The sequence below is a fragment of the Biomphalaria glabrata genome, chromosome 8 (genome assembly GCF_947242115.1).
Source record: "Biomphalaria glabrata chromosome 8, xgBioGlab47.1, whole genome shotgun sequence".
NCBI lineage: Eukaryota > Metazoa > Mollusca > Gastropoda > Planorbidae > Biomphalaria > Biomphalaria glabrata.
Genome location: NC_074718.1, coordinates 19938115 through 19965357, shown reverse-complemented (window position 1 = coordinate 19965357; position 27243 = coordinate 19938115). Strand labels below are relative to the sequence as shown.

Sequence of the window (27243 nt, the reverse complement as noted above, 5' to 3'; positions counted from 1 at the left end):
TCAAGTTATAGTGTCCTAGTTTCGCGGAAGGGTGGGTTAGAAGGTGTGCCTTCTCGGAACAAAGGGACACTGGCGACTTAAATAGTAGCACGCGCCAGTATTCTGGATATTAAACAAGTTCAGTTCAGGAGTGGCTTGAAAGAGGACAAGAGAATACTATTAAGTACTATTAATAAAAAAAAAATGGAAATAACACCAGCCAATAGAAATCGTTTCTATTTTTAGATCTTTCCGCTAAAGGGGGCGACGTTTGTTTTGAAATAGGAATCACATCTGTTCTCACAATCGAGTACACATTATGTGTTGTTCAGTTTCAAACGTTGTGTTTTGAGGAAGTTGTGTTGTAGTGTAACTCTGTGTATAGTTCTATACAGGCATTTGATACCTTCTTTTATCAACTATTTCCTGGACATGATAGTACTAGCTAGCTCACACTGCTAGACAATTCATGACATCTCCCAGTTAGAAGTGACTTTTCCCAACCTACCACATCGGTTAGCAGACCAACGTTACGGTCTAGTTTTGATCTATCAACTCGCAACTTTCTTCATTCCATTGTTTCTTCCATCTGAGGCAGCCGACTGAAGGTGTCAGAAGTAACACTGTGAAGACTGAGGCAAGTCGAGGACGTAGCGAGCGCTTGGTTAGCCACAGGGCATCTTGCTGTTAGATCTCCCAGGAAGATTTACGGCGATTTACGCCAGTTAAAACATTTACAAAATTTAGGTAGCATCACTCAAATACGGAGGACACAATTTATTAACTGAAGGTATCTGCATCTCAATAAAAGATTACAACAGAAAATAATACTTCGACTCTACATGGTGTTGACTAAGACAATTCTGGAACTGTTAACCCAAGACATGGCATCAAGAAATCTGTTCAATGTAAGTTGTTTTTAACTTTACCCTAACAACCAAGCTTTTGAGACCACAGAGACACTCCATTCTCTAGCTCAAACTTATGGTCACACACAACCCTGACCCTGACCTTCAAAGCAGGCCGACTAATTGAACAACAAACCAAACACACACAAACTATTCGTGCCAACCTAAAACAAAAACAATTGGCGTGTAAACAGACAGTACCCTTCCTCCCCCAACAAAAAATGTTGGTTATAAAAATTTTTTTTTTTTTACTGTCATAAATCTAGCTGTTGTTAGATTTAGTATTCATTCACTAATATTGGCTTTTTAAATTAGTAATAACAAAAAAAATCCGTTACAAGGAATCATTTAGAGTGGATTCTAATAGTACTAATACAGATTCAAGCTGAAAGTATGTATCAAGTAGTGTTTGAACCTTTTTTTTTTGACTGAAAACAGCGTTGTACCCAATTGTGCCTCACTCAGCTGACTGAAAACAGCGTTGTACACTCTACTAGTATTTATTTGTAAGGTTAAGTCACACACACCATATTTACTAAATATTAGAATCACTCAAATGAAATCTCATTGAGGTCAAACATTGACATGACTAGATCTATAATCAAATCAAATCATGTAGTTGCGCGTCAAACATCCCCACCTGTCTTTTCTAGACACTTCGCCATTGTGACCTACACATTTGTAGCCTAAAAGTTGACCCAGTCCTGTCAGATGTTACCATATTCAGTCCTGTGTCAGCAATGCAAGCTCAGGGCAGGTGCTAAAATGTAGGAACCAATCAGAGCCATTAGCAGCCGTGCGCAGTAACTAGCTTCTAGTGTATTCATAGTCAAGTTAGACTTGAGATGTAAATGATGTTCAAATTGATGTCAGCTCTCTAGCTCTAGTTCTAAATCTAGAGAATGGAATAACAACTATAAAATACTTAAAAAAACAACACTTATATTAATGTGTATCAATTATTTTAGATCAGCCACGTAATTAAACGTGTAATAGATCTAGACTAACAATAATTAATCTGTGCGATTAAAATATTTGTTTACCAATTGTTTTTGTTTAGCGCAATTTCATGCTTTTAGCGTTTCTCAACACGCTATGATGTTATCATTTGTCTGGACCAGTTGGAAAGGGGGAGAAAGAACGGGGTATCTGCGTGATCGCTTTTTTTAAATGTATTTTTTTAAAAAAGGGAACGACCTGAATGAGCTTGTGGGCTAAAGCCTTCTCAGGCCAACGCGGTAACCACACTGCTAGCGAAGAGTCTAAGAAAATGGTAGATTGTATTGTTTCTATTTCATGTTTGTGTTCTCTAATCTGAGACGGCAGCCTAATATAAAGGGGACTAATTCAGCGTATACCATCACTTCAGTGAATTACTATTTCTTTCCTTTGTTTAAGTTACCAAAGAAAGTAATTTATTATCAATAGTTAATTAAAAATTGATTCTTGTGTTGTTATGTAAAAGAAATAATTTTGCAAAATTTCCGCTTGATCCGAGATTTGGTGTTGGAGAAAGAACGAGTACATATGTTTGGACAGACAGACAGACAAGAGTTAATGTAAGCTTTGTAAACAAGACTTGGAAACTCCCATCGAAGTGCTTGTTTCTTTGAATAATGTTTAACAATAATACGTATGTGTCCATGAGTGTCCTAAGAGTGTCTTGAATAGATTGGTACATGTCGTTAAAGTTCAATGGCTCGGCTAGAGCACACACGAACTACTTGCTTTTTGTTATTATCTCTGTTTCTACCATGGCTCAGAGCTGCTCGGTATGGTGTGCACCCGTCCTAGTAGATAAAGATGACTGCTGTCCTGTGGGATGTCAGAGCTGCTCGGTATGGTGTGCACCCGTCCTAGTAGACAAAGATGACTGCTGTCCTGTGGGATGTCAGAGCTGCTCGGTATGGTGTGCACCCGTCCTAGTAGACAAAGATGACTGCTGTCCTGTGGGATGTCAGAGCTGCTCGGTATGGTGTGCACCCGTCCTAGTAGATAAAGATGACTGCTGTCCTGTGGGATGTCAGAGCTGCTCGGTATGGTGTGCACCCGTCCTAGTAGATAAAGATGACTGCTGTCCTGTGGGATGTCAGAGCTGCTCGGTATGGTGTGCACCCGTCCTAGTAGATAAAGATGACTGCTGTCCTGTGGGATGTCAGAGCTGCTCGGTATGGTGTCCACCCGTTCTAGTAGATAAAGATGACTGCTGTCCTGTGGGATGTCAGAGCTGCTCGGTATGGTGTGCACCCGTCCTAGTAGATAAAGATGACTGCTGTCCTGTGGGATGTCAGAGCTGCTCGGTATGGTGTGCACCCGTCCTAGTAGATAAAGATGACTGCTGTCCTGTGGGATGTCAGAGCTGCTCGGTATGGTGTGCACCCGTCCTAGTAGATAAAGATGACTGCTGTCCTGTGGGATGTCAGAGCTGCTCGGTATGGTGTCCACCCGTCCTAGTAGATAAAGATGACTGCTGTCCTGTGGGATGTCAGAGCTGCTCGGTATGGTGTGCACCCGTCCTAGTAGATAAAGATGACTGCTGTCCTGTGGGATGTCAGAGCTGCTCGGTATGGTGTGCACCCGTCCTAGTAGATAAAGATGACTGCTGTCCTGTGGGATGTCAGAGCTGCTCGGTATGGTGTGCACCCGTCCTAGTAGATAAAGATGACTGCTGTCCTGTGGGATGTCAGAGCTGCTCGGTATGGTGTCCACCCGTCCTAGTAGATAAAGATGACTGCTGTCCTGTGGGATGTGTTTCACAACAAGAAGGTGACTGGAACCTGCGCCTAGACTATCTGGCTACAAACTCGTCAAGTCCTTAACTTGTTTATACGCTTTTGATCGATGGACGTTGAACATCCAATTGTGTACTCGAACTCTATTCTATTACTTTTGACAATCTCACTGTTAACACTAAATGTCAGTATCCATAAATGTCGTTGCTTCACGACCTGTTAAATGTAGGCCCTTAACTAGACTTCTAACTAGACTTCTAACTAGACATCTAACTAGACTTCTAACTAGACATCTTAGGAAGAAACCCCCCCCTCCCCATCCTCCAACACACCTTCCTTAGCTTCAATTTATCAGGATACAAATCAACCAATGAAATATCGGTTTGAAATATGAAGCACGAAGAACTTTGTCCCAGTTAGGAGTGAGAAATCTGTTCTGTGTTTGACGGGTTGTTCATTGAACTAGTTTGCTTGAGTGACACCACATTTAGGGACGGATTGAAGTCAAGAGAGGCCCTGTGGATCATGAGCACGTGGTACAGCCGAAGTAGCGGCGAAACTTGATGAGAAATGGCCGAAACATTTGTGTCTATTAACAGTCTGAGATCATGCCTGTCCGCGAGATCATGCCTGTCCGCGAGATCATGGCTTTCCAAATCGTGACCCAACAAAAAGGCGACCCACAAAATATCGCCAGCAGCAATCATGTTATTTATTATTATTATTATTATTTATTATTATTCATTTATCAGTAATAAGTTTACGTGACTCTATACCAGCAGATATTTTGTTGAAAAAATTTACAAATAAAGCAGAATGATCTCCCTTGTCTATAATACTATCAGCGTATGGGTTTTAATGTTTATTGACATACAAACCATGGGCGTAGCCTGGGGGGTGGGATGGGGTTCAACAGGCCCTCCCCCGAAATGAAATCCCCAGAATTTAGTGACTATTTTTTGCTTTGACTTTGTTTATTTTAGGAGATATTTTAATACTTAACCATCACTTGCCCCAGCGCAGCCATCGGGGTTTTTAGTTTAAAACCCCCAACAGTTTTACAGTTAAATCCCCTTCTTCTATAAAACAAAACAAACAAAAAAAAATAATGTAAACGACAATTCCCCAAATTCCAAGAGCTAAGCTAAGGGGGGTTTTGATTTTAAACCCCCCTCCGAAATTTACGATAAAATTTCAATATAAGACTATCCATACATCAGTCAACAGATTCTATGAGGGTAGCCAAGAGAGGTTTATTGTTTAAACCCCCCTCCAGCGGGGTTTGCAGCTAAAAACCACCTCTTCGATATAAAAAAAGCCAATTACGCACTCAAAATTCTATGAGCGTAGCCAAAGGGCGTTTTGAGTTTAAACCCACATCCAGCGACAGCCTCTCTTCAATATTATTCTAAAGCAAACTACAGTCACAAAATTCTATGAGCGTAGCTAATAAGGTTTTGAATTTGTTAAAAAAAAATCCAGAGATTTTTTTAGTTTAAAACCCTTAATAGATAATTTTGACGATAAAACTTCTCTTTTCGATATAAAATCTAAAGCAAACTACAGTCACCAAATTCCAAGAGCGTAGCCAAGAGAGGTTACAAAATTTCTACCAGTGGCTGGGCTCCATTTATAAAGTGCAGTGAATAGTCATCAGCCGAAATTGAAAAAGAATAAATGTGGCTCAACAAACTAGGCTGAGGCGGATTTTATGAGTCAGTTATAGAGATCGGGTCTAAATCAAGGAAATCATATATTATATTATTTCAAAAGCAAACTACAGTCACCAAATTCTATGACCGTAGCTAAATGTGGTTTTGAATAAAAAAACAACTCCAGATTTATTTTAGTTTAAAACCCCCCCAACAGATGATTTTGACGATAAAACTTCCCTTTTCGATATAACATCTAATGCAAAATAGTCACCTAATCCCAAGAGCGTAGTCAAGAGAAGTTACACATGTCTACCAGTGGCTGGACTCCATTAATAAAGTGCAATGAATAGTCATCTGCCGAAATTGAAAAACACTAAATGTGGCTCTACAAAGATGGCTAAGACGGATTTTATAAGTCACTTATAGTGATCTGGTCTAAATCAAGGAAATCTTATGCCGAAATGGGAGTCGACCTCTTAGTAAGGTTGTGACAGAGCGTCGCATGGGGTTTGCGGAACATGTTCTCCAATAAAATTAATTGCGCATAATAAGAGTTGCGATGACATCAAGGCCATTACGAGGAAAGGGCAAACAGGGACATCCTAGTATAACTTGGCGTCACACTTTCATGGAGGACCTCAGAGCAGGTAGGAAGAGGCTTCAGACATTGCCAGTGACAGATTTTTGTGGAAGCAGCTTGCTGCCAAATGCGCCGAACGGCGCGGGAGGATCTAAGTAAGTAAGAAAAGCAGATTAGGTTTTTGAAATAAAACTTTAATAGCAGGATAATGCACTGTAGGTACCTCAGAATATGCATTTTGTTGGCTTTCAATAGTGTTTGGCGGCGGGGCTCCGCATCGAACCCCGCTGGGGGAGCTCTCAGCGCTCCCCAGACCCCCTAGCTGGGAGTCTACAATTTTTCACTAATTTCAGGAAGAACCTATTCTAGGGTACAATAAACGTTTTCCGAAAGAATGAAGGGTCATACTGTAATAAAGATTAATTATGTACACACACACTCACAAACGCATATCTATATAAGTCTGGTTGACTACTTTAGTCCGTTACAGAAATTCTGAATAGTTTTAAGTTCAAGATTTCAATTTGAGTGTGCTTTTTCACTTAGCGAGCAGTATTAGTTGGACTTGAAAGAGAAAGATGGAGATGAGAACAAGGCAGCACAGCAAAAAATATTTAGTTCGTCCATCGTGGTTTGTGGATAATGACCACTTTTATCATCGGGGGCAGGGACAGAGTGCTTGGCACTGGGGCTTTGCGCCTCCTTATTTGGCTGGTGAGACCTATGTGAACCCGGAGTGTTCGGCTGCATATAATGGCAGGTTTTTCCAGCTGGAGCTATTGTTATTTGCTTTGCTTTTTTTTTACTGGCACTTTTTTCTGTCAGCGCTGATCTTTCTGTCCGCTTCAGTTTGTGCGCCAGTTTTAACAGTGCAACGCCATAATGCTTAGCCATTTTTGTCCACCTTGTGATCGCTTCCTTTCCCTTTAATTGGCCATAAAAGGGGACAGGCAGCACAGCAGAAAATAACCATTTGCAAATAGACTAATAATCAAAAGCTCAACTATTGCCTATTTAGGGCTGCTGAGTCTATTGTATAACAAAGAAACATTTGTCTCGAGTCCAAATATCATGAAAGAGTATTTCACGTGGCAACACAGTTCTCAACTAGTCTTCTATATATTGAGTGGGGACCACTGTAGGCCTACTACACTATCCACTAGAATCTGGAGTGGTTAACATTTCAATAGAACAAGATCTAGATAGAAATCTACTAAATGAAGAGCTGGACTAATCTAGATAAATAATTCCTTTAAGATCATTTAATTAAATCAGATTTAATTTTTTTTCGTGTGTTGGAGTTTCCGAAATTCTTTGTAATGCGAGACATTCAATAAAAATCAATTCCAAATTAAGGAAGGTGATGGTGCTCACAAATCGGATCATATCCGATAGAATCCGGATCATATCTGGACGCATGGGATTGGATCCGAATTGGACCTAATCAAACCCGAATCGAGTCCGAATTGGATCTTCTCGTATCCTATTAGAATCTGATCATATCCGAATAGGATCATCATTGAAAAAAAAGTATGTAGCCTATGGGATCGAACTCACAACATTCGCATTTTGAGTACAACACTTCATCAACTTCACTGGGATTTCGTTACTATAGAAACAAAATTTGAAATAAAATCAAGTAAAATGAATTTAAAGGCCCCCGGTCAAAGTCCTTTGCAATCGTTCTAAAGACCCAATTTTATAATCCAAAACTTTCCTGTTCACGCTGAAGGCTGTTGATTAAATGTTTCTTTGTCTTGTTATCAAGTTATTAGCGTTGGCAAAGAGCACGTGCCTTTGACATTAATTTCCACAATTGAAAGCCAGGCACATACATATCAATTGTACACGACTCTCTCTACCACGTTATCTGTGGGTCCAGGGGAGCACATGACTTAGTTCAGCAGTCCCTCTTTTAATGTCGTTAAGTTGGTATCAAGCCTACAACTGGGTCTCTCGAGGCTTATCTAGACCCTACTTTTAGTTGTACTTTCATCTCTAGATTCAACTCATTTTGACTTCGTGTTCAAACTTGGAATGCCAAAAGATTGAATGGAAAAATTGTTAGAGTCTACAAACGTATGTGTGGAGTAGTATAGATACAGTTCAGAGCTTTATTTATGCCAGTACTCAGTGATGGATTGCCTAACTTTTAACTAATAATAAATTAATAATAAACGTTAAAATACAAGAAAAGTAATAATTTTTCCCCACATTAAAAATTGTGATGGTACGCCGTACCGGTGCGTACCGTCACAAAAAAGCAATGTATATATATATATTCTCTTTCGTGGTCGAAGATGAGCACATTTCTCATTTCCTATGGACTCGAAGGTGACTGTAAAGTCCAATCCTTGCTTTAAAAAGCCGGCCGCATACGTAGCATGGGTGGGCTTGGTCAGTTGCAGATAGGCCTGCTTCTTCTCTCACCTTTTTTTGGTTCAGTGCTCTTTTACCCTGGCTATTCTTCTTGATATATATATATAGAGAGAGAGAGAGGGAGAGAGTCATGTACGAAACGAAACTCTTTTTCAAGCTGTTAGGGAAGTCGCCCGAATTTAGGAAAATCTATATTTTCTGTCTTAAAAAGGTTATGACATAGACTTATATATACTACTCTAGACTGGACATGGAGACTTTTTAACACTACAAAAAATGTGAAATGTTTTTAGAAAGTTGGATCAAGGCGTTGTTTTGTAAAGTAGTTAAAAGAAGTAAAGTTGATTTGTTTTTCAACCCTAATCTATATTACATGTAATTTAATTTTTAAAATCTAGATCTAGTAATTGAACATACAATATAACTATTATTTTGCAATTTTTAGATATATGTAGGTAATCAATCTATTTAAATGTACATAAGATGGTTTAAATCAACATGAATTATTTCGATCTAGGATTTTTTAAACATTATCTCAATGGAAACAATCAGGAAAAGGCTTTGTTGCATATATTTGCGTGAATATCCAAGAAATGATTTTGCATTATTTCTAAACTTTGAAAACTAAAGATCATTACTTTTCTATGAAAAAAAGAGTTTACGTACACACAAACCTATATATAGATATGTCTGTGAATAGATAAATCGCGGATAAGAATTTATTTCCGGTTTCCAGTCTAGTATAATATATAAGTCTTAAGCATAGACATAAATAAATATAGACTGGCCGATAAAAGAGTTTTATGAAACAAAAATTTGTGACTTGCTATTTTGTGTACTTTATTATACAGCATTTATGAGCACTATAAAAGTTAGGTATTCATATCTATTTCAGCCACACACCTATATATATATTGTAAATAAGGAGGCAGTGTAGTTTTGTTTAATCTCTAAGAATGAAAATCATGCAACTTTTCATAATTCGGAAATCCGAATACAATAGATATACATGTTTTCAAGGTACATGAAGTTACTTCCTTCGGCCAGTCTATATTTATTTATGTCTATGGTATTAAGATTATGATCTTTAGTTTTCAAAGTTTAGAAAAAAATGCAATAACATTTTGCCGATTTTAAATAGAATAGGCTATTATTCACAGAATTATATATTGTTAGGCGCTTCCGCGTTGTCCAGTGCAAATAAACCAAAGGGAGGTAACACTCAACGTAATACGTCATCCAATAACACTGGCGAAAGGCTGAACAATCACTAGAAGTTAGTCGACGCTGATACTGAATGTTGAATAACAAGTTCAATAGCAATGAAGGGCACCGTCGAATGTCAGCTAACTCTCTACGTTCATAAGGTAGGCTTCCTATCTGTAAGGCGTCCTGGAAGTGGTCTGTTTACGTGGGCTAATAGGTCGTTCTGTCTAAGACCTGGGGACACGACAATTCGTTCACCAGACATTTCGTTCACCAGACAATTCGTTCACGACTTTTCGTTCACTCGACTATTCGTTCACCAGACATTTCGTTCACCCGACTATTCGTTCACGCGACTATTCGCTCACGGGCTATTCGCTCACAGACAACTTGTTCACCGACAACTTGTTCACCGACAGTTGGTTCACGACAAATCGTTCACGCGACAAATCGTTCACTAACAATTCGTTCACAGACAAATTGTTCACAGACAAATCGTTCACTGGATATTTCCAAAAACAAAAAATTGCTAGAGATCGGGCCTGATCCGAAATTCTTTGTAAATTTGTGTTTGTTTGTTGTTAATATTTTGTTAACGAGGACAGTATGTGATAAAAAAATATACTTAAAAGAAAAAAGAGATCTTACAAGCAAGCTGAAACATTTAAATGGGACCTCACTTTACTATAGGTAACATTTTTACTTTCAACATGTAGGCCTTCTTTTACACTCATGTCCATCATGTAGTCTTGTTCGACCTACCCATATTTGCTTATCTTCTTAATAGCGGTCCAGATGTTTAATTAACATACCCATTTTATTGATATCTTATTAACAAAAACAAATCTTATCTTATATAATACAGAAGTTCCTTCTAAAAAGATGATTACGTCCTACGCGTCATGCATTCTGCCAAGTCACTGGTTTTCCTGGCTAGCTCAGACACACTAGTATTTTTTCCACAATCCTTTCAGTGTTTTTACGAGAGATAATTTAGATTTTTAACAATGGTACTAGATACTAGATATGGTACAATATATGGTTTCACTGTTCAACTCTGAACGTCACATACTAGATACAGATCTAAGGTTAATACTTATCAATTAAGACATCTAAGAAAAGAAAAACTAATTACAACACAAGAAATATTTTGGTTCCCTATCAAAAATTATAATTTATCGCAATACAACAAAATACAAGATTACAAAGACAGTTTGTGTGGAAACACAAACTCAAAATCGGCCCCCGAAGTGGTCCATCCAGACAGGCTTCAATATTTTCAGAAAGAACATCCAAATGAAATTATATCGAAGACAAATGAGAGATAAGAATGGAGAAAGAAGGTTGACAGATCTTGTGTAGTGCCCCAACGGTACAGCAGATCAAAGGATAGGTGCAAGTGAATGCAAAGTTAGATGTGGACCTGGCCTAACTAGTTCCCCTTTCAGACCTTGTGGTCTATAGGGCAGATGATGTAAAGTTCATCTGTTTTTGTGGCCTACGGTTAACGAGGGTGTCATGTAGCCAGCACAAAGACCAACCGCCTTTACTTTTCCCCAACTAATATCAGGTACCCATTGGAGCTGGGTGGACTCAGATCGCCTAAGGATTCCGAAGTTGAAAATCCCAGTCTTCACCAGGGTTCTAACCCGGGAACCCCGGTTCAGAAGCCAAGCGCTTTACCGCTCATCCACCGCGCCTCTACCGGCCTAACTGAAGTCTTATAATTGATGTAATTGTTTTGAAAAGGCCCAATCTCTAATTCGAATGCTAAAAAAAAAAAATAAATTTCGCAATAAAGAAAAAGTTTACCAAAATGAAGTTTACAAGATTACTATTCGTTTTAAATTAGGTCTAACGTATAATGCATACTAATTAGCTTTTTCTTTTAAAAAACTGCTTGCATAACTGATTTTAAAAATTAGATTTTTCGCTTTCAGAAAAAAAAAGTAGCCGTTGCATTAGAACTTTGAATGGTCTAAAATATTGTGATGTCGGATTTTCAATATCTTTTCTAGTTTACGAGATCTAAACGGGACGGACGGACAGACGATCAGACGGACAGACATTTCGCACAAAACTAATAGCGTCTTTTCCCCTTTCGGGGCCCGCTAAAAATTGTTTCAATAAATTTGTTATTGAGGTCCAAGCAATCAAATTAGTCTACCAATTGGTGGTCACATATAGAAACAAGTTAACTAAAATAAAAATAAAATAAAACTTCTTTTAAACTTGATTAAAAGTACTATACTAGTGTCTAGTAGATATTTTTAATGTTAACAGATTGAACATGTGTATAGGCAATGTCCAATAAAGTTTGATTACTTCCAGAGGAGCCAGTCTGTCTAGCACTCAACTAGGTGTTAACTATAGAGTATCCAGATGAATGGGTAGATTCCCGGTAGATGAAAAAAAAAGAAGGGGGTGTAAAGGTATATTAAAGGTGAAAGTAAAAATGTTACCTATAGTTAAGTGAGGGCCCGTTTACATTTTTCAGCTAGCTTGTAAGATCTCTTTTTTTATTATTTTTTTATTTTAAGTATCATTTTTATCACATACTGTCCTCATTAACAAAATATTAACAACAACAACAACAACGAAATTAAATAAACTCAGATTTGACCTGATCTCTAGAAATTTTTTGTTTTTGGAAATAATAGCTACAAAAGTTTTAATGTAAATAAATTAAACACGCGACGAGAATATATAATATTAACAATATGTTACTATCCAGTGAACGATTTGTCTGTGAACAATTTGTCCGTGCCGTGAACGAATAGTCGCGTGAACGATTTGTCGCGTGAACGATTTGTCGCGTGAACGATTTGTCGTGAACCAACTGTCGGTGAACAAGTTGTCGGTGAACAAGTTGTCTGTGAGCGAATAGTCCGTGAGCGAATTGTCGGGTGAACGAAATGTCTGGTGAACGAATAGTCGCGTGAACGAAAAGTCGTGAACGACGTCATTGTAAATCAAAACTATTCGTTGATGACATGAGTTGAAGACATGGGTTGATGACATGAGTTTATGACATGTAGATCAATTGCAGAGTGCATTCGCATAATATACTCCTCATTGAAACATTGCCTTCCACTCAAACATAATATACTCCTCATTGAAACATTGCCTTCCACTCAAACATAATATACTCCTCATTGAAACATTGCCTTCCACTCAAACATAATATACTCCTCATTGAAACATTGCCTTCCACTCAAACATAATATACTCCTCATTGAAACATTGCCTTCCACTCAAACATAATATACTCCTCATTGAAACATTGCCTTCCACTCAAACATAATACACTCCTCATTGAAACATTGCCTTTCACTCAAACATAATATACTCCTCATTGAAACATTGCCTTCCACTCAAACATAATATACTCCTCATTGAAACATTGCCTTCCACTCAAACATAATATACTCCTCATTGAAACATTGCCTTCCACTCAAACATAATATACTCCTCATTGAAACATTGCCTTCCACTCAAACATAATATACTCCTCATTGAAACATTGCCTTCCACTCAAACATAATATACTCCTCATTGAAACATTGCCTTCCACTCAAACATAATATACTCCTCATTGAAACATTGCCTTCCACTCAAACATAATATACTCCTCATTGAAACATTGCCTTCCACTCAAACATAATACACTCCTCATTGAAACATTGCCTTTCACTCAAACATAATATACTCCTCATTGAAACATTGCCTTCCACTCAAACATAATATACTCCTCATTGAAACATTGCCTTCCACTCAAACATAATATACTCCTCATTGAAACATTGCCTTCCACTCAAACATAATATACTCCTCATTGAAACATTGCCTTCCACTCAAACATAATATACTCCTCATTGAAACATTGCCTTCCACTCAAACATAATATACTCCTCATTGAAACATTGCCTTCCACTCAAACATAATATACTCCTCATTGAAACATTGCCTTCCACTCAAACATAATATACTCCTCATTCATTGAAACATTGCCTTTCACTCAAACATTCGGGCTCTTTCTAGTGACTTGTTATGTTACAGATTATTCATTCTAGTGACTTGTTATGTTACAGATTATTCATTCTAGTGACTTGTTATGTTACAGATTATTCATTCTAGTGACTTGTTATGTTACAGATTATTCATTCTAGTGACTTGTTATGTTACAGATTATTCATTCTAGTGACTTGTTATGTTACAGATTATTCATTCTAGTGACTTGTTATGTTACAGATTATTCATTCTAGTGACTTGTTATGTTACAGATTATTCATTCTAGTGACTTGTTATGTTACAGATTATTCATTCTAGTGACTTGTTATGTTACAGATTATTCATTCTAGTGACTTGTTATGTTACAGATTATTCATTCTAGTGACTTGTTATGTTACAGATTATTCATTCTAGTGACTTGTTATGTTACAGATTATTCATTCTAGTGACTTGTTATGTTACAGATTATTCATTCTAGTGACTTGTTATGTTACGGATTATTCATTCTAGTGACTTGTTATGTTACAGATTATTCATTCTAGTGACTTATGTTACAGATTATTCATTCTAGTGACTTGTTATGTTACAGATTATTCATTCTAGTGACTTGTTATGTTACAGATTATTCATTCTAGTGACTTGTTATGTTACAGATTATTCATTCTAGTGACTTGTTATGTTACAGATTATTCATTCTAGTGACTTGTTATGTTACAGATTATTCATTCTAGTGACTTGTTATGTTACAGATTATTCATTCTAGTGACTTGTTATGTTACAGATTATTCATTCTAGTGACTTGTTATGTTACGGATTATTCATTCTAGTGACTTGTTATGTTACAGATTATTCATTCTAGTGACTTATGTTACAGATTATTTATTCTAGTGACTTGTTATGTTACGGATTATTCATTCTAGTGACTTGTTATGTTACAGATTATTCATTCTAGTGACTTGTTATGTTACAGATTATTCATTCTAGTGACTTGTTATGTTACAGATTATTCATTCTAGTGACTTGTTATGTTACAGATTATTCATTCTAGTGACTTGTTATGTTACAGATTATTCATTCTAGTGACTTGTTATGTTACAGATTATTCATTCTAGTGACTTGTTATGTTACAGATTATTCATTCTAGTGACTTGTTATGTTACAGATTATTCATTCTAGTGACTTGTTATGTTACAGATTATTCATTCTAGTGACTTGTTATGTTACAGATTATTCATTCTAGTGACTTGTTATGTTACAGATTATTCATTCTAGTGACTTGTTATGTTACAGATTATTCATTCTAGTGACTTGTTATGTTACAGATTATTCATTCTAGTGACTTGTTATGTTACAGATTATTCATTCTAGTGACTTGTTATGTTACAGATTATTCATTCTAGTGACTTGTTATGTTACGGATTATTCATTCTAGTGACTTGTTATGTTACAGATTATTCATTCTAGTGACTTATGTTACAGATTATTCATTCTAGTGACTTGTTATGTTACAGATTATTCATTCTAGTGACTTGTTATGTTACAGATTATTCATTCTAGTGACTTGTTATGTTACAGATTATTCATTCTAGTGACTTGTTATGTTACAGATTATTCATTCTAGTGACTTGTTATGTTACGGATTATTCATTCTAGTGACTTGTTATGTTACAGATTATTCATTCTAGTGACTTATGTTACAGATTATTCATTCTAGTGACTTGTTATGTTACAGATTATTCATTCTAGTGACTTGTTATGTTACAGATTATTCATTCTAGTGACTTGTTATGTTACAGATTATTCATTCTAGTGACTTGTTATGTTACAGATTATTCATTCTAGTGACTTGTTATGTTACAGATTATTCATTCTAGTGACTTGTTATGTTACAGATTATTCATTCTAGTGACTTGTTATGTTACAGATTATTCATTCTAGTGACTTGTTATGTTACAGATTATTCATTCTAGTGACTTGTTATGTTACAGATTATTCATTCTAGTGACTTGTTATGTTACAGATTATTCATTCTAGTGACTTGTTATGTTACAGATTATTCATTCTAGTGACTTGTTATGTTACAGATTATTCATTCTAGTGACTTGTTATGTTACGGATTATTCATTCTAGTGACTTGTTATGTTACAGATTATTCATTCTAGTGACTTATGTTACAGATTATTCATTCTAGTGACTTGTTATGTTACAGATTATTCATTCTAGTGACTTGTTATGTTACAGATTATTCATTCTAGTGACTTGTTATGTTACAGATTATTCATTCTAGTGACTTGTTATGTTACAGATTATTCATTCTAGTGACTTGTTATGTTACAGATTATTCATTCTAGTGACTTGTTATGTTACAGATTATTCATTCTAGTGACTTGTTATGTTACAGATTATTCATTCTAGTGACTTGTTATGTTACAGATTATTCATTCTAGTGACTTGTTATGTTACAGATTATTCATTCTAGTGACTTGTTATGTTACAGATTATTCATTCTAGTGACTTGTTATGTTACGGATTATTCATTCTAGTGACTTGTTATGTTACAGATTATTCATTCTAGTGACTTATGTTACAGATTATTTATTCTAGTGACTTGTTATGTTACAGATTATTCATTCTAGTGACTTGTTATGTTACAGATTATTCATTCTAGTGACTTGTTATGTTACAGATTATTCATTCTAGTGACTTGTTATGTTACATATTATTCATTCGAGTGACTTCTTATGTTACAGATTGTTCTTTATAATGACTTGTTATGTTACAGATTATTCTTTCTAATGACTTGTAATGTTACAGATTATTCTAATGGTCCAAACAGAAACTATCCAATCTTCTCAAACAAATGTCTTCCTCTGTTCACTTCTCGCTCCACAGATAGGCTGGGTTTCATTGGTAACGTTGACTTCCATGTTAGTTATCGCCCTTGTGCTCCTCTCCAATCCTGCTCAGTGGCTATTTGCAGGGGAGATACCTCCTTCAACAGACTGGCCAGCGCTACAGCTGGGCCAATGATTTGTGATTATGACATAGCTATCGCTTCTGTTTCACACAATAATGCAACACTGCATGGACAGAGGTGCCGAGGCGTCTGCGTCATTCCATTCATAAATTAGAGTCACGTGCTACTTTAGAGCTTCACCAGCCGGGCAAATGAGAATGGAATTTTAAATCATTTGGCAGAGGAATGTAGTAGTGTCAAAGTCAACCTTGCAGTGATAGATGTAGATTCACAGTCAAAGTCAACCTTGCAGTGATAGATGTAGATTCAGTCAAAGTCAACCTTGCAGTGATATACGTAGATTCAGTCAAAGTCAACCTTGCAGTGATAGGTGTAGATTCAGTCAAAGTCAACCTTGCAGTGATAGGTGTAGATTCAATGAAATAATTTACAATTAGAGTGGCCTACTTTAACGACTATGACAACTGGCCCCTACTGACCTTTTTTTTAAATTTAGATTTATACATTTTTAAACAATTCAATACTGTGGTGACAAAATAATATGACAAAGAACTGTAATAGCAATAGCCAATCAATTCGAAGATTCAAACTCCAGACAAAGATCACGCAAAGATCACCTGACGTGATCGTTCTACATGTGTGTCCTCTCGTCTAGTCGCGAAGTGCTTTGAAACGTTAATCCAAGTTGACAAGCCTTTCTGTAAATAGAATCAAAAGTGGACGAGTCTTCGTGTAAATAGAATGCAAACTGACAAGCTTTGCTGTAAATAGAATACAAGCTGACAAGCTTTGCTGTAAATAGAATACAAGCTGACAAGCTTTGCTGTAAATAGAATACAAACTGACAAGCTTTGCTGTAAATAGAATACAAACTGACAAGCTTTGCTGTAAATAGAATACAAGTTTTGCTGTAAAAAGAATACAAGCTGACAAGCCTTTCTGTAAATAGAATCAAAAGTGGACGAGTCTTCGTGTAAATAGAATGCAAACTGACAAGCTTTGCTGTAAATAGAATACAATCTGACAAGCTTTGCTGTAAATAGAATACAAGCTGACAAGCTTTGCTGTAAATAGAATACAAACTGACAAGCTTTGCTGTAAATAGAATACAAGCTTTGCTGTAAAAAGAATACAAGCTGACAAGATTTGCTGTAAATAGAATACAAACTGACAAGCTTTGCTGTAAATAGAATACAAGCTGACAAGCCTTTCTGTAAATAGAATACAAGGTTATGAGCCTCCGTGTACAAATAATACAAGTTAACAAAGACTTGTACGCAACAATTTTGTATTATGTAGTTCTCCCTCTTCCACTACCGTAATCCTACCCCCCCCCACCACCCCATCTAGTCAATCTCCTTTCCTCGAGGAAAATTTTCACACTGGTGTGATTCACAGTAGTCTGGGATCCAGGGATGGGATGGGTGTGATTCACAGTAGTCTGGGATCCAGGGATGGGACGGGTGTGGTCTTCTGGACGGTAACCTGGAAGTTAGTAAAGCCATGAGTGGTTGTTCAATGGTTAGGTCACTAACACACATATATCAAAAGGATTGTCTTTGACCACTGCGTCTCTGTGACAATCCTATATTTGTACTTCAGTATTTTCTTCTTCTTAACATGTAACGTAGTAAACTTCAAATGGAACTATAGAGTCAGGAGTAACTGAAATCGTTTACTTTAGCAACTAAATAATGCTTTAATAAGTCAAAGGTTGGGATAACTTATCTCAAATACAGACCTGCCTACCGTTACGCAAAATGCGTATTCGTTACGCAAAATCTCCCAAAAATGACCGTCAGTACGCAAATACGCATTTAACCCGTCGCGTTACGCATTTCGTATCCTTTTTTTCCCCCCTCTCTTGACTAGCTTACGATCGGTCACGGAGGTCACGCTAAGCCGTCCTGTTGGGTCACGGTTGGGGGGAAGGAGGAACAGAAAAGGTGGGGGAACACAGTGACATTGTGTTCAGATCTATACGTTGATTGGTTCTTATCGGAATTAACAATTAGATTTAGTCTAGAAATGAAGAACGCGAGAGTGAGGGAGTGGCGGGTTGGTACCAGGTTGGTACCGTCATTTAGCTGATACACCAACGTGGCTTTTTTTTTTGTAAGTTCATTAGTAGAAATTAATTATGTTGAATCCCTGATTCCCGTATTCATTTGTATAGAAAAAAATATCGAAATGCTATCGATTCAAAACACATTGAGTGACATTGTAGATATCTAGTCTAGATCTAGATCTGGATTCTAGATATAGAATCTAGATAACTTGTTATACAGGAACAGATCTAGCAGCTTTCTAGCTAATCATTACGTTATGTCATGATTCTGTACATTACTCTACAATCTAGATGTAGATCCAATTTAGTTGTAGTATGATTTAGATTGACTAGATTTAGATCGATACATCTACTACCATATAGTCTAGATCTAGACTAGATTCTTAGTCTTAGTATAGAATAGATCAATGATGAAGGTAGACCTACGTTTGTAGCGGATCCACGGCATCGGTAATACTCTTGAGCCCAGATCTAGAGTAGATTATATTCATTATATAGACATAGATCTAGTCTAGATATCATCTCTGTTGTCGTATTGATCTAGATTTAGATTGTAGATCTAATCATGACATCTAGATCTAATATATATATATATATATATATATATGACAAAATAGTGGATCGCGTAAGTGTTACGCATTCTGGTGCCAAAATACGCATTTTGACTATCAGCGTTACGCATTTGGACTTTTTTTGGTAGGCAGGTCTACAAATATATTGAAGCCGAATGCTCTGTCATAGTCAGTGTGTAGCAAGTAATCAAGCTATTGAGTCAATTGCTTAGTCAGTGTGTAGCAAGTAATCAAACCATTGGGTCAACTGGAACAAGCAAGCAATAAGCAATAACAACAAATGAAAGAGTAACTTTAACTCTCAAAATACAAGCCAAAAATTGTGTATGCATTTCTAGCATAAATCATGTTGCTTTTAAAAGACAACTATTTCCTGTAGACTAGTCAAATAGTGAGGAATTCACGATATAAGTATACGACATCATTTCTGCTGGGCATTATATAGCACCCAGCACATACTCACAAGAAAAACAATCTCTAGAAGAACTAAACAAACTATCTACAAAACTATCATAAGACCGGTAGTCGTGTATACAATTGAGACCTGGAAATCGACATAAAAAAAAAAACCAGAAAATCTGATAAACATACTTAGAAAAATCAATCTATGGAGCTTAACTAGATGGCACACAGTAACCAGGAACTCTACCAGGAACTAATGTGTAGACATAAACAGAGAGGTTAGAAACAAAGACGACATTGTGAAAGAATTGTCAGAGGGCAGAAAATAATGTAGCGACAAAAACAAAAAGGACGAATAAAATGACATGATGAGGTAGAAGCAGACAACTAATAAAATGACATGATGAGGTAGAAGCAGACAACTAATAAAATGACATGATGAGGTAGAAGCAGACAACTAATAAAATGACATGATGAGGTAGAAGCAGACAACTAATAAAATGACATAATGAGGAAGAAGCAGACGAATAATAAAATGACATGCTACCGACATGATGAGGTAGAAGCAGACAACGAATTAAATGACTTGATGAGGTAGAAGCAGACAACGAATTAAATGACTTGACGAGGTATGTCACGGATGAATGTGTGTATGTATGCATAATCTATTTTTACATTCTGCGCGAATGACCGGAAGTGTGTTGGTTGTTAGAGGGAGACCAGCATGTGTGATATGCAGTAAAGCTGATTAAAGTTTATGTGTTTGGTATAGTTCCATGATCTAGTGGTTTCATTGTTTTATTTCGTTAACTAGAACTGAACCAGGGACACCTAGACGTATCGAGACCTAAGGTAGATTCTATCGAGTTATTATTATAAATATAATAAGGAATCTCTGACATATTTGTCTGCCATTCTTGTTTATGTGTGTAGCATCAAATATAATATACAATACAAATTACTTTGTCACTGTGTTTGACCTAGTTTCGTCTCGGCTGATTGACTTAGTTTTTTTTTCCCGCCGTTGCACGTGAGCGCACACACTTCACGGCCTTCTTGGTCCTTGACCTTTTCACAATGGCGAACCGCAGTTCTGCCTAATGTCTTCAAAGACTAAGTCAAGTAACTAGATTAACGAGCCCCCAAATATGTCACAGATTCCTTATTATATTTATAATAATAAAATAACTCGATAGAATCTACCTTAGGTCTCGATACGTCTAGGTGTCCCTGGTTCAGTTCTAGTTAACGAAATAAAACAATGAAACCTTTGAAGGGCCTTTGGGATAGTAGAAAGAATTTCTTTTGAAACACATATTCACATTCAAATTTTCCTATTCAAATGACTGTTTACAATTGTTGGGGGAAAAAAACATACACTTAAACGAGAGAGAGAGAGAGAGAGAAACAGCGATTGTAGACTAGAAAGTAAGAGAGTGAAAATGAAACTTCTGCAGTACAAAGTCAACAATGCAGCTGTAAACCGAGTTCATGGGGTCACACTGACATCAAATGGCTCAATTTTGTTGGATTGTAAACACATTCAACAGAGGTGATTAAGGCCTCCAAGTTCCCTGTTTCAGTCTCATTGTCTGACCAGTAGCCAAAGGCAGTGTACCTGCGATGCAATTTTCCTGATGTGGCTCCCATCCAACTCCTGATTTATTTGATCTGTATTCAACTTTATTGTTGGAACTGAAGCCGTGGGGGGTGGAATTCTATAGCTAGTAGTTTTTATTGCGTTAAGTTTGTTAGTATAAATTACTTTATTGGAGACTCCGCTGCTTATTGAAACAAAAATTGAGATCACTTGTCCATCTGAAGTGTCTTTATGTCTAGCGTCCGTGGAGGACTGTTTGTTCATCTTATCACTGAAAGTAAACATTGACACAGCGAAGCTCCTTGAAGATGTCACTTGTCATGAGATGGAAATATTACCAGATTATTCTTGTATCACGTGAACGTTGCCAAAATCTAATTCTTTTGTTTTTGTTGTTGTAATACCTGCACTGAAACTTATTGGAACCAGTAACATGTCACGTGCACATCACACAAAACAGCTCAAAACAAGCAACATTTTTGTAAATATCATTTCATCCTTTACTTCGCTCAATAACTAGCATATAACATTTAATAATTAGAAAAAAGGAATTTTTTTTTACCCCGCCCTTATTCCTCCCTCCCTCCGAAATACAAATGATGTTTACGTGCCTTATTGTACGTATAAATCTACTCAAGAGTATAGAAAATTATAATTTAATTATATAGACCTGAATTTAAATTATTAAAAGACTTTAATCTACGCTAGATTACTTTATCTAGTTAGAGATATAGATCTAGTATTGATAATGTGAATTAATAAATTGTAAAAGTATGAACTAGGGTCTAACTATTGTGACGAATCCAGCAGATGGTTTGTACATCAAACCAGAGGTTCATACATCAAACCAGAGGTTCATACATCAAGCCAGAGGTAGATGGACGTCTCTAGTTTGGTTCAACTCTTTTCTGAAAACAAAGAAACATTTAAATCGATCGAGTGCTGGATTGAAGTGTGTCCAAAAAAGGGCTAATTTAAATTTAAGAGGACTAATTTTGAAAAATTATAACGCTCAAACTATGAGACCAATTAGGTATTTTTTCCTAAGATATAAGTAAACTGTCAAATTGCTAGGAAAATCATTAGAGCCTTTTCTTTTAAATCCGTGTTTATCCACATAGACAATGTCCGTCCACCCATGAGTTTGAAAGCTAATAAGAGGAATTGTAATTTTAAAAAAATGAAGACATTGTACTCCTACTCTAGCTTGATTCCAATCTTGTTGAATATCTTACCACTGCTGCAAACTCGTCCCCTGACCTTCACCTAACACATTACAAAAGTTGGAAGGACTAAAGTTTCGGCTCAATTGAAAGATATTTTCAGGAGAAATGGTTTTTATCTCTCTCCGGAGACCCATGTCCAGACGGATGTGGCCAGACGATGTGGCCAGTTTAAACACGGATCAAAACTTGTGACTGCTACTGATTTCTCTCAATCACACTTTGATTGATCCCAGACGTTATAGTAGCTCGAGAGGAAAAAAAATGGGTGTGGGCGGGGACATCAAAGCTCCAATGCTAGAACCATGTAAAACAAAAACCAAGAAAACTTGAATTAAGGTCAGGGTTAGGGTTAGGGTTAGAGTTGGTGTGTGCTGAGAATTTCACAAATGAGTCTCAGAGACCAACTTTAAGATAGTTCAAAAGTTTAACAGCAGATAAAAACGATTTAGGTCCAAGGACGGATGCAAAATACATTTTTGGTGTATGAAGAAGTTAGTTATTTTGTTGTCAGTAGCCCCAAGTTGACAAAGTGTTGAAGTCATTTTGTTGTCAGTAGCCCCAAGTTGACAAAGTGTTGAAGTCATTTTGTTGTCAGTAGCCCCAAGTTGACAAAGTGTTGAAGTCATTTTGTTGTCAGTAGCCCCAAGTTGACAAAGTGTTGAAGTCATTTTGTTGTCAGTAGCCCCAAGTTGACAAAGTGTTGAAGTCATTTTGTTGTCAGTAGCCCCAAGTTGACAAAGTGTTGAAGTCATTTTGTTGTCAGTAGCCCCAAGTTGACAAAGTGTTGAAGTCATTTTGTTGTCAGTAGCCCCAAGTTGACAAAGTGTTGAAGTCATTTTGTTGTCAGTAGCCCCAAGTTGACAAAGTGTTGAAGTCATTTTGTTGTCAGTAGCCCCAAGTTGACAAAAGTGTTGAAGTCATTTTGTTGTCAGTAGCCCCAAGTTGACAAAGTGTTGAAGTCATTTTGTTGTCAGTAGCCCCAAGTTGACAAAGTGTTGAAGTCATTTTGTTGTCAGTAGCCCCAAGTTGACAAAGTGTTGAAGTCATTTTGTTGTCAGTAGCCCCAAGTTGACAAAGTGTTGAAGTCATTTTGTTGTCAGTAGCCCCAAGTTGACAAAGTGTTGAAGTCATTTTGTTGTCAGTAGCCCCAAGTTGACAAAGTGTTGAAGTCATTTTGTTGTCAGTAGCCCCAAGTTGACAAAAGTGTTGAAGTCATTTTGTTGTCAGTAGCCCCAAGTTGACAAAGTGTTGAAGTCATTTTGTTGTCAGTAGCCCCAAGTTGACAAAGTGTTGAAGTCATTTTGTTGTCAGTAGCCCCAAGTTGACAAAGTGTTGAAATAACTTCGTTTTAGCAACAATTGATTATGACATTTGAAATTGTTGTCTAATATATATATATATATCTTTAAAATGCTAAAAAAAAACAACAACAACATTCATTAAGCGTAGTTGTATGAATTAGTTTGGATCAGTCATGCAATTAAATTTTTTTATAGATCTAAACTAACAATAACAAATCTGTGCGATAAGAAATATTTTTACCGATTGTTTAGCCTTATTAATAAGCTATGATCTCATCACTTGTCTAGACGAGTTGGGAAATGGCTGGGGGGGGGGGGAGAGATGTATCTGTGTAAATGTTACCGTGATCGCTTTTTAAATGAATTTATACTAAAAGTTGAACCACCTGAATTCGAACTCACGGCTCAATCCTACTCCAGTTATCACACTAACCTCTGTGCCAGCGAGTGCTTATGATAGTATAAGGTTTTATACTTATAGTTATACGTCTCAAACTTTAAAGCGGCAACCTATTTGGCTAGTTCTCTCTATTAAGAGGACTATTTCATCTAATACCACCACATCAGTGGTACTATTTCTTTCCCTTGCTCGATACCCCACTAATTAATTAATTACCAATAGTTAATTAATTAATTGGTTATATTTTTTAAAATTGATATTTGTTTTGTCCGTAAAAGAAATAATTGTGCAAAATTTCAGCTTGATCCGAGATTGGGTGAGGGAGAAATCACGTGGACAAACGTTTGACCAGACAGAAAGACAGACAGAGATTATGAAATTCTCAGTGCTAATTCTTTATGTAGGCCCTGTTTCCTAACTACTAATCTATAGACTGTTATCATGTCACTGTCAAGTGACAGGCCCATTTCTCATTTACATAGTTTAGAATGCTAGCATAAAACAATCATTTGTTCATCAAGTTCTATAGTATCAATAAAGTAATTCGCTAATAGATCAAAGGTTCAAGTTTTCCACTGAGCTCCTTAGCCATTTACTTTCTTATCTCTTGTCAACCATCAAAATAAAACAATCTCCCAAACACTTTAGAGGTCTACAACTAGAGCCATCGTTACGCTCTATGCAAGCAGGAAGTCAATCCTCAATTGACAAGTATCATTGTTTGTTATCATATTAAGTCAACAGTTCAACTTGGGTGTGACGCCGGACGACGTCTGGTCCACCACCTGGACATCTAGATCTAGTCTGGTCAACACGGGCTACCTGTTTGGAGTTCAATCGTCTCTTGAGCTTTTGAATGGGAACACAATGTGAAGACGAACAACTAGAAAGATCCCTGCATGTACCCTCTCTATTCAGCTGGAATATCTAGACAAATGTTACTTCTTAGATTAGACTAGATTAGTCTAGAATTATGCTCCTAGACTATATAATATCTTAAACTTGATACATTCTTGATTATCAGTGACAGTGATATATTCTTATTTTGATATCCATTGAATTTTTTTCCAAAAAATTATGATGTTTTGCTACTCTTTTTTTTTTATATTTAAAATCTAGTAAAGACAAGATTGCTCCACACTTTTATTTAATGAGGGTTGATCGAGGTGTCATAATAAGAGCTGAAGAAAATTATTTTTTTTTACATTTTCATTGTTTCCGGTATCAAGACACGCGAAATTATCAACTAGGTTGGCAGCGTGACTTGTAAGTTGAGATAAGCTGCTAACATGACTTTGAGGCTGGGATAGGCTGGTCACGTGGCTTTGAGGCTGGGATAGGTTAACGCATGACTTTGAGGCTGGGATAGGTTAACGCATGACTTTGAGGCTGGGATGGGTTAACGGGTGACTTTGAGGCTGGGATATCGTTATTTGTTACTAGCGTATTAACGAATAAATGATAAAACACTGCCAGACGCATTAATTTCAATAAGTTTAACTACAACTTCATTCACGATCTGATGTAGCAAATGCAACAGATTTGTACACGTAGGTCTAGCATTTTACGTTACAATGTTACAACCTTATCACCCTTTTTATTTCAATGTCTACATACGCACACATAAACATCAAGAAAGAATGCTTCTAGATGAAGAGCTACATCAAGAAATGCTATCAGTCTGATAACACAGCACTTTGTGTAAACATTTCTCTTGAACTTAATGGCTATCTGTCTGACAACCAATATGTGCTACTAACATAACAACAATGTCCAGGCGCACGCTTGACCACGTGCCGCTGTTGCGCTGCAAGGAGGGCTGGGGAGCATACCGCCAACTTCAGACCCTTCAGTGTACAGATGTTCCCGCCCACTAACTGTCAGACAGTCAAATTGACCAACCAAGTATGAAGAAGACCCTCACACCTGGTGTCTGGGCGTGGCTAAACGATCAAATGAACATTTCCAAATGACGTCAAGGCAATGGAGTGGAAAGAAATTTGAACATTTCTGTATGCGTGCTAGTGATATCCAAGTGGATTTCTTGGCCACATATATAAACAGTGGTCTGAAGCAATCATCCTTCGATTGCTTTCATTTCGATCAACTTTGAATTAGAAGACACTACTTTGTGGAGATAGAGCGTGAAAGTTGAACTCGGACTATAACATTTGAACTACTCTGATTGTAATACTAATTAAGATATGATTTAGTCGAGACTGTCTCTGTGTGTATAGTACTGGAATTCATTTTTAAAAAGTTGTTGGCCTCAAAGATTATTTCGATCATTTTGTAAAGCATTGTGTTGATGTGAAATGAATCCCCTGAAAGTCAAGTGGTTCCATACTTCTGCCAAGGCCAGAGTTTGCTACGCTTGGATACTAGTGCGACTTGGAATACATCGCCGTGCTCCAGGACGTTTCCGTGCAATCTTTTCTAAAGCTTCAGGTAAGCAGACTCTAGAGTTCAAGTGATAAGACCCTTTTAGAGATCTATTACCTTATTATCCTTATACAAACATAGCTCTCTTAATAAAGATAAGATAAATATCATAAAATAAGACCCTCTTATATTGTCTTATACAAACATAGTTCTATAGTCTTAACAAGGGGCTCGAATTGGAATCCCGAGTTGTGTTTGCTGAGAGCATAAAGTCTTCTCCCATGTAACCCCCTAACTGGTCCACAAAAGATTGGCCCATAGCGCACTGAGTTTGCTAGAATCATTACAAATGCACTACAATCCGCTATATCAAAGTGATTAAAGAATACTCTCTTTTATTGTCGTGTATGTCAAATTAATACTTTACAGAAAAGTATGTGTGTGTGTGTGTGCAGCGATGCGCATGATAAAAAAAAAAGGTTCCAGAGAGAGAGAGAGAAAAGAGAGCGGGCCGTTCCAATTCATTATAACAAATTGACGGGCGTAGTTGGTGTGTGAAAGCTAGTATAAATATAGTTCATCTAATAATACCCTCTTATATATGGCCTTATACAGCCTTAGATCATCTAAAAGTTTTAAGACTCCCTTAGATTCTCTTATAAATATAGTCAAGCTAATAAGAGCCTCGTCTCTGGCCTTGAATGAACCTAATTGTGAGACATTAACAATGCCTAAGGAGTAAATGGACTAAATGGTGTGGGTTCTGTTTTCTTTTCTCTTATCTACTTCCAAATGTGAAACCTATTTGGACCTGCAGCCATTAGTGATTAGTGTTACATTGACAATTGAGGCGGTCTGTTCATGT

General features: G+C 36.8%; 1 protein-coding gene across 2 annotated transcripts in view; it reads left to right on the top strand.

Moving 5' to 3' along the window:
- The first annotated feature begins 209 nt into the window (after window positions 1-209).
- LOC106071827 (uncharacterized) overlaps window positions 210-27243 on the top strand; it is a 45873-nt gene continuing 18839 nt past the window's right edge. Inside the window, exon 1 of one of the 2 annotated variants that reach the window (XM_056038232.1) lies at window positions 210-887. Coding sequence is in view for 1 of the 2 variants with exons in the window: in XM_056038231.1 (XP_055894206.1) it covers window positions 26312-26444 (133 nt within the window). In the remaining variant the exon portion in view is untranslated. Of the gene's footprint in view, window positions 888-25218; window positions 26445-27243 lie in introns of those variants that run through there. The other variant, XM_056038231.1, reaches the window with a different exon arrangement.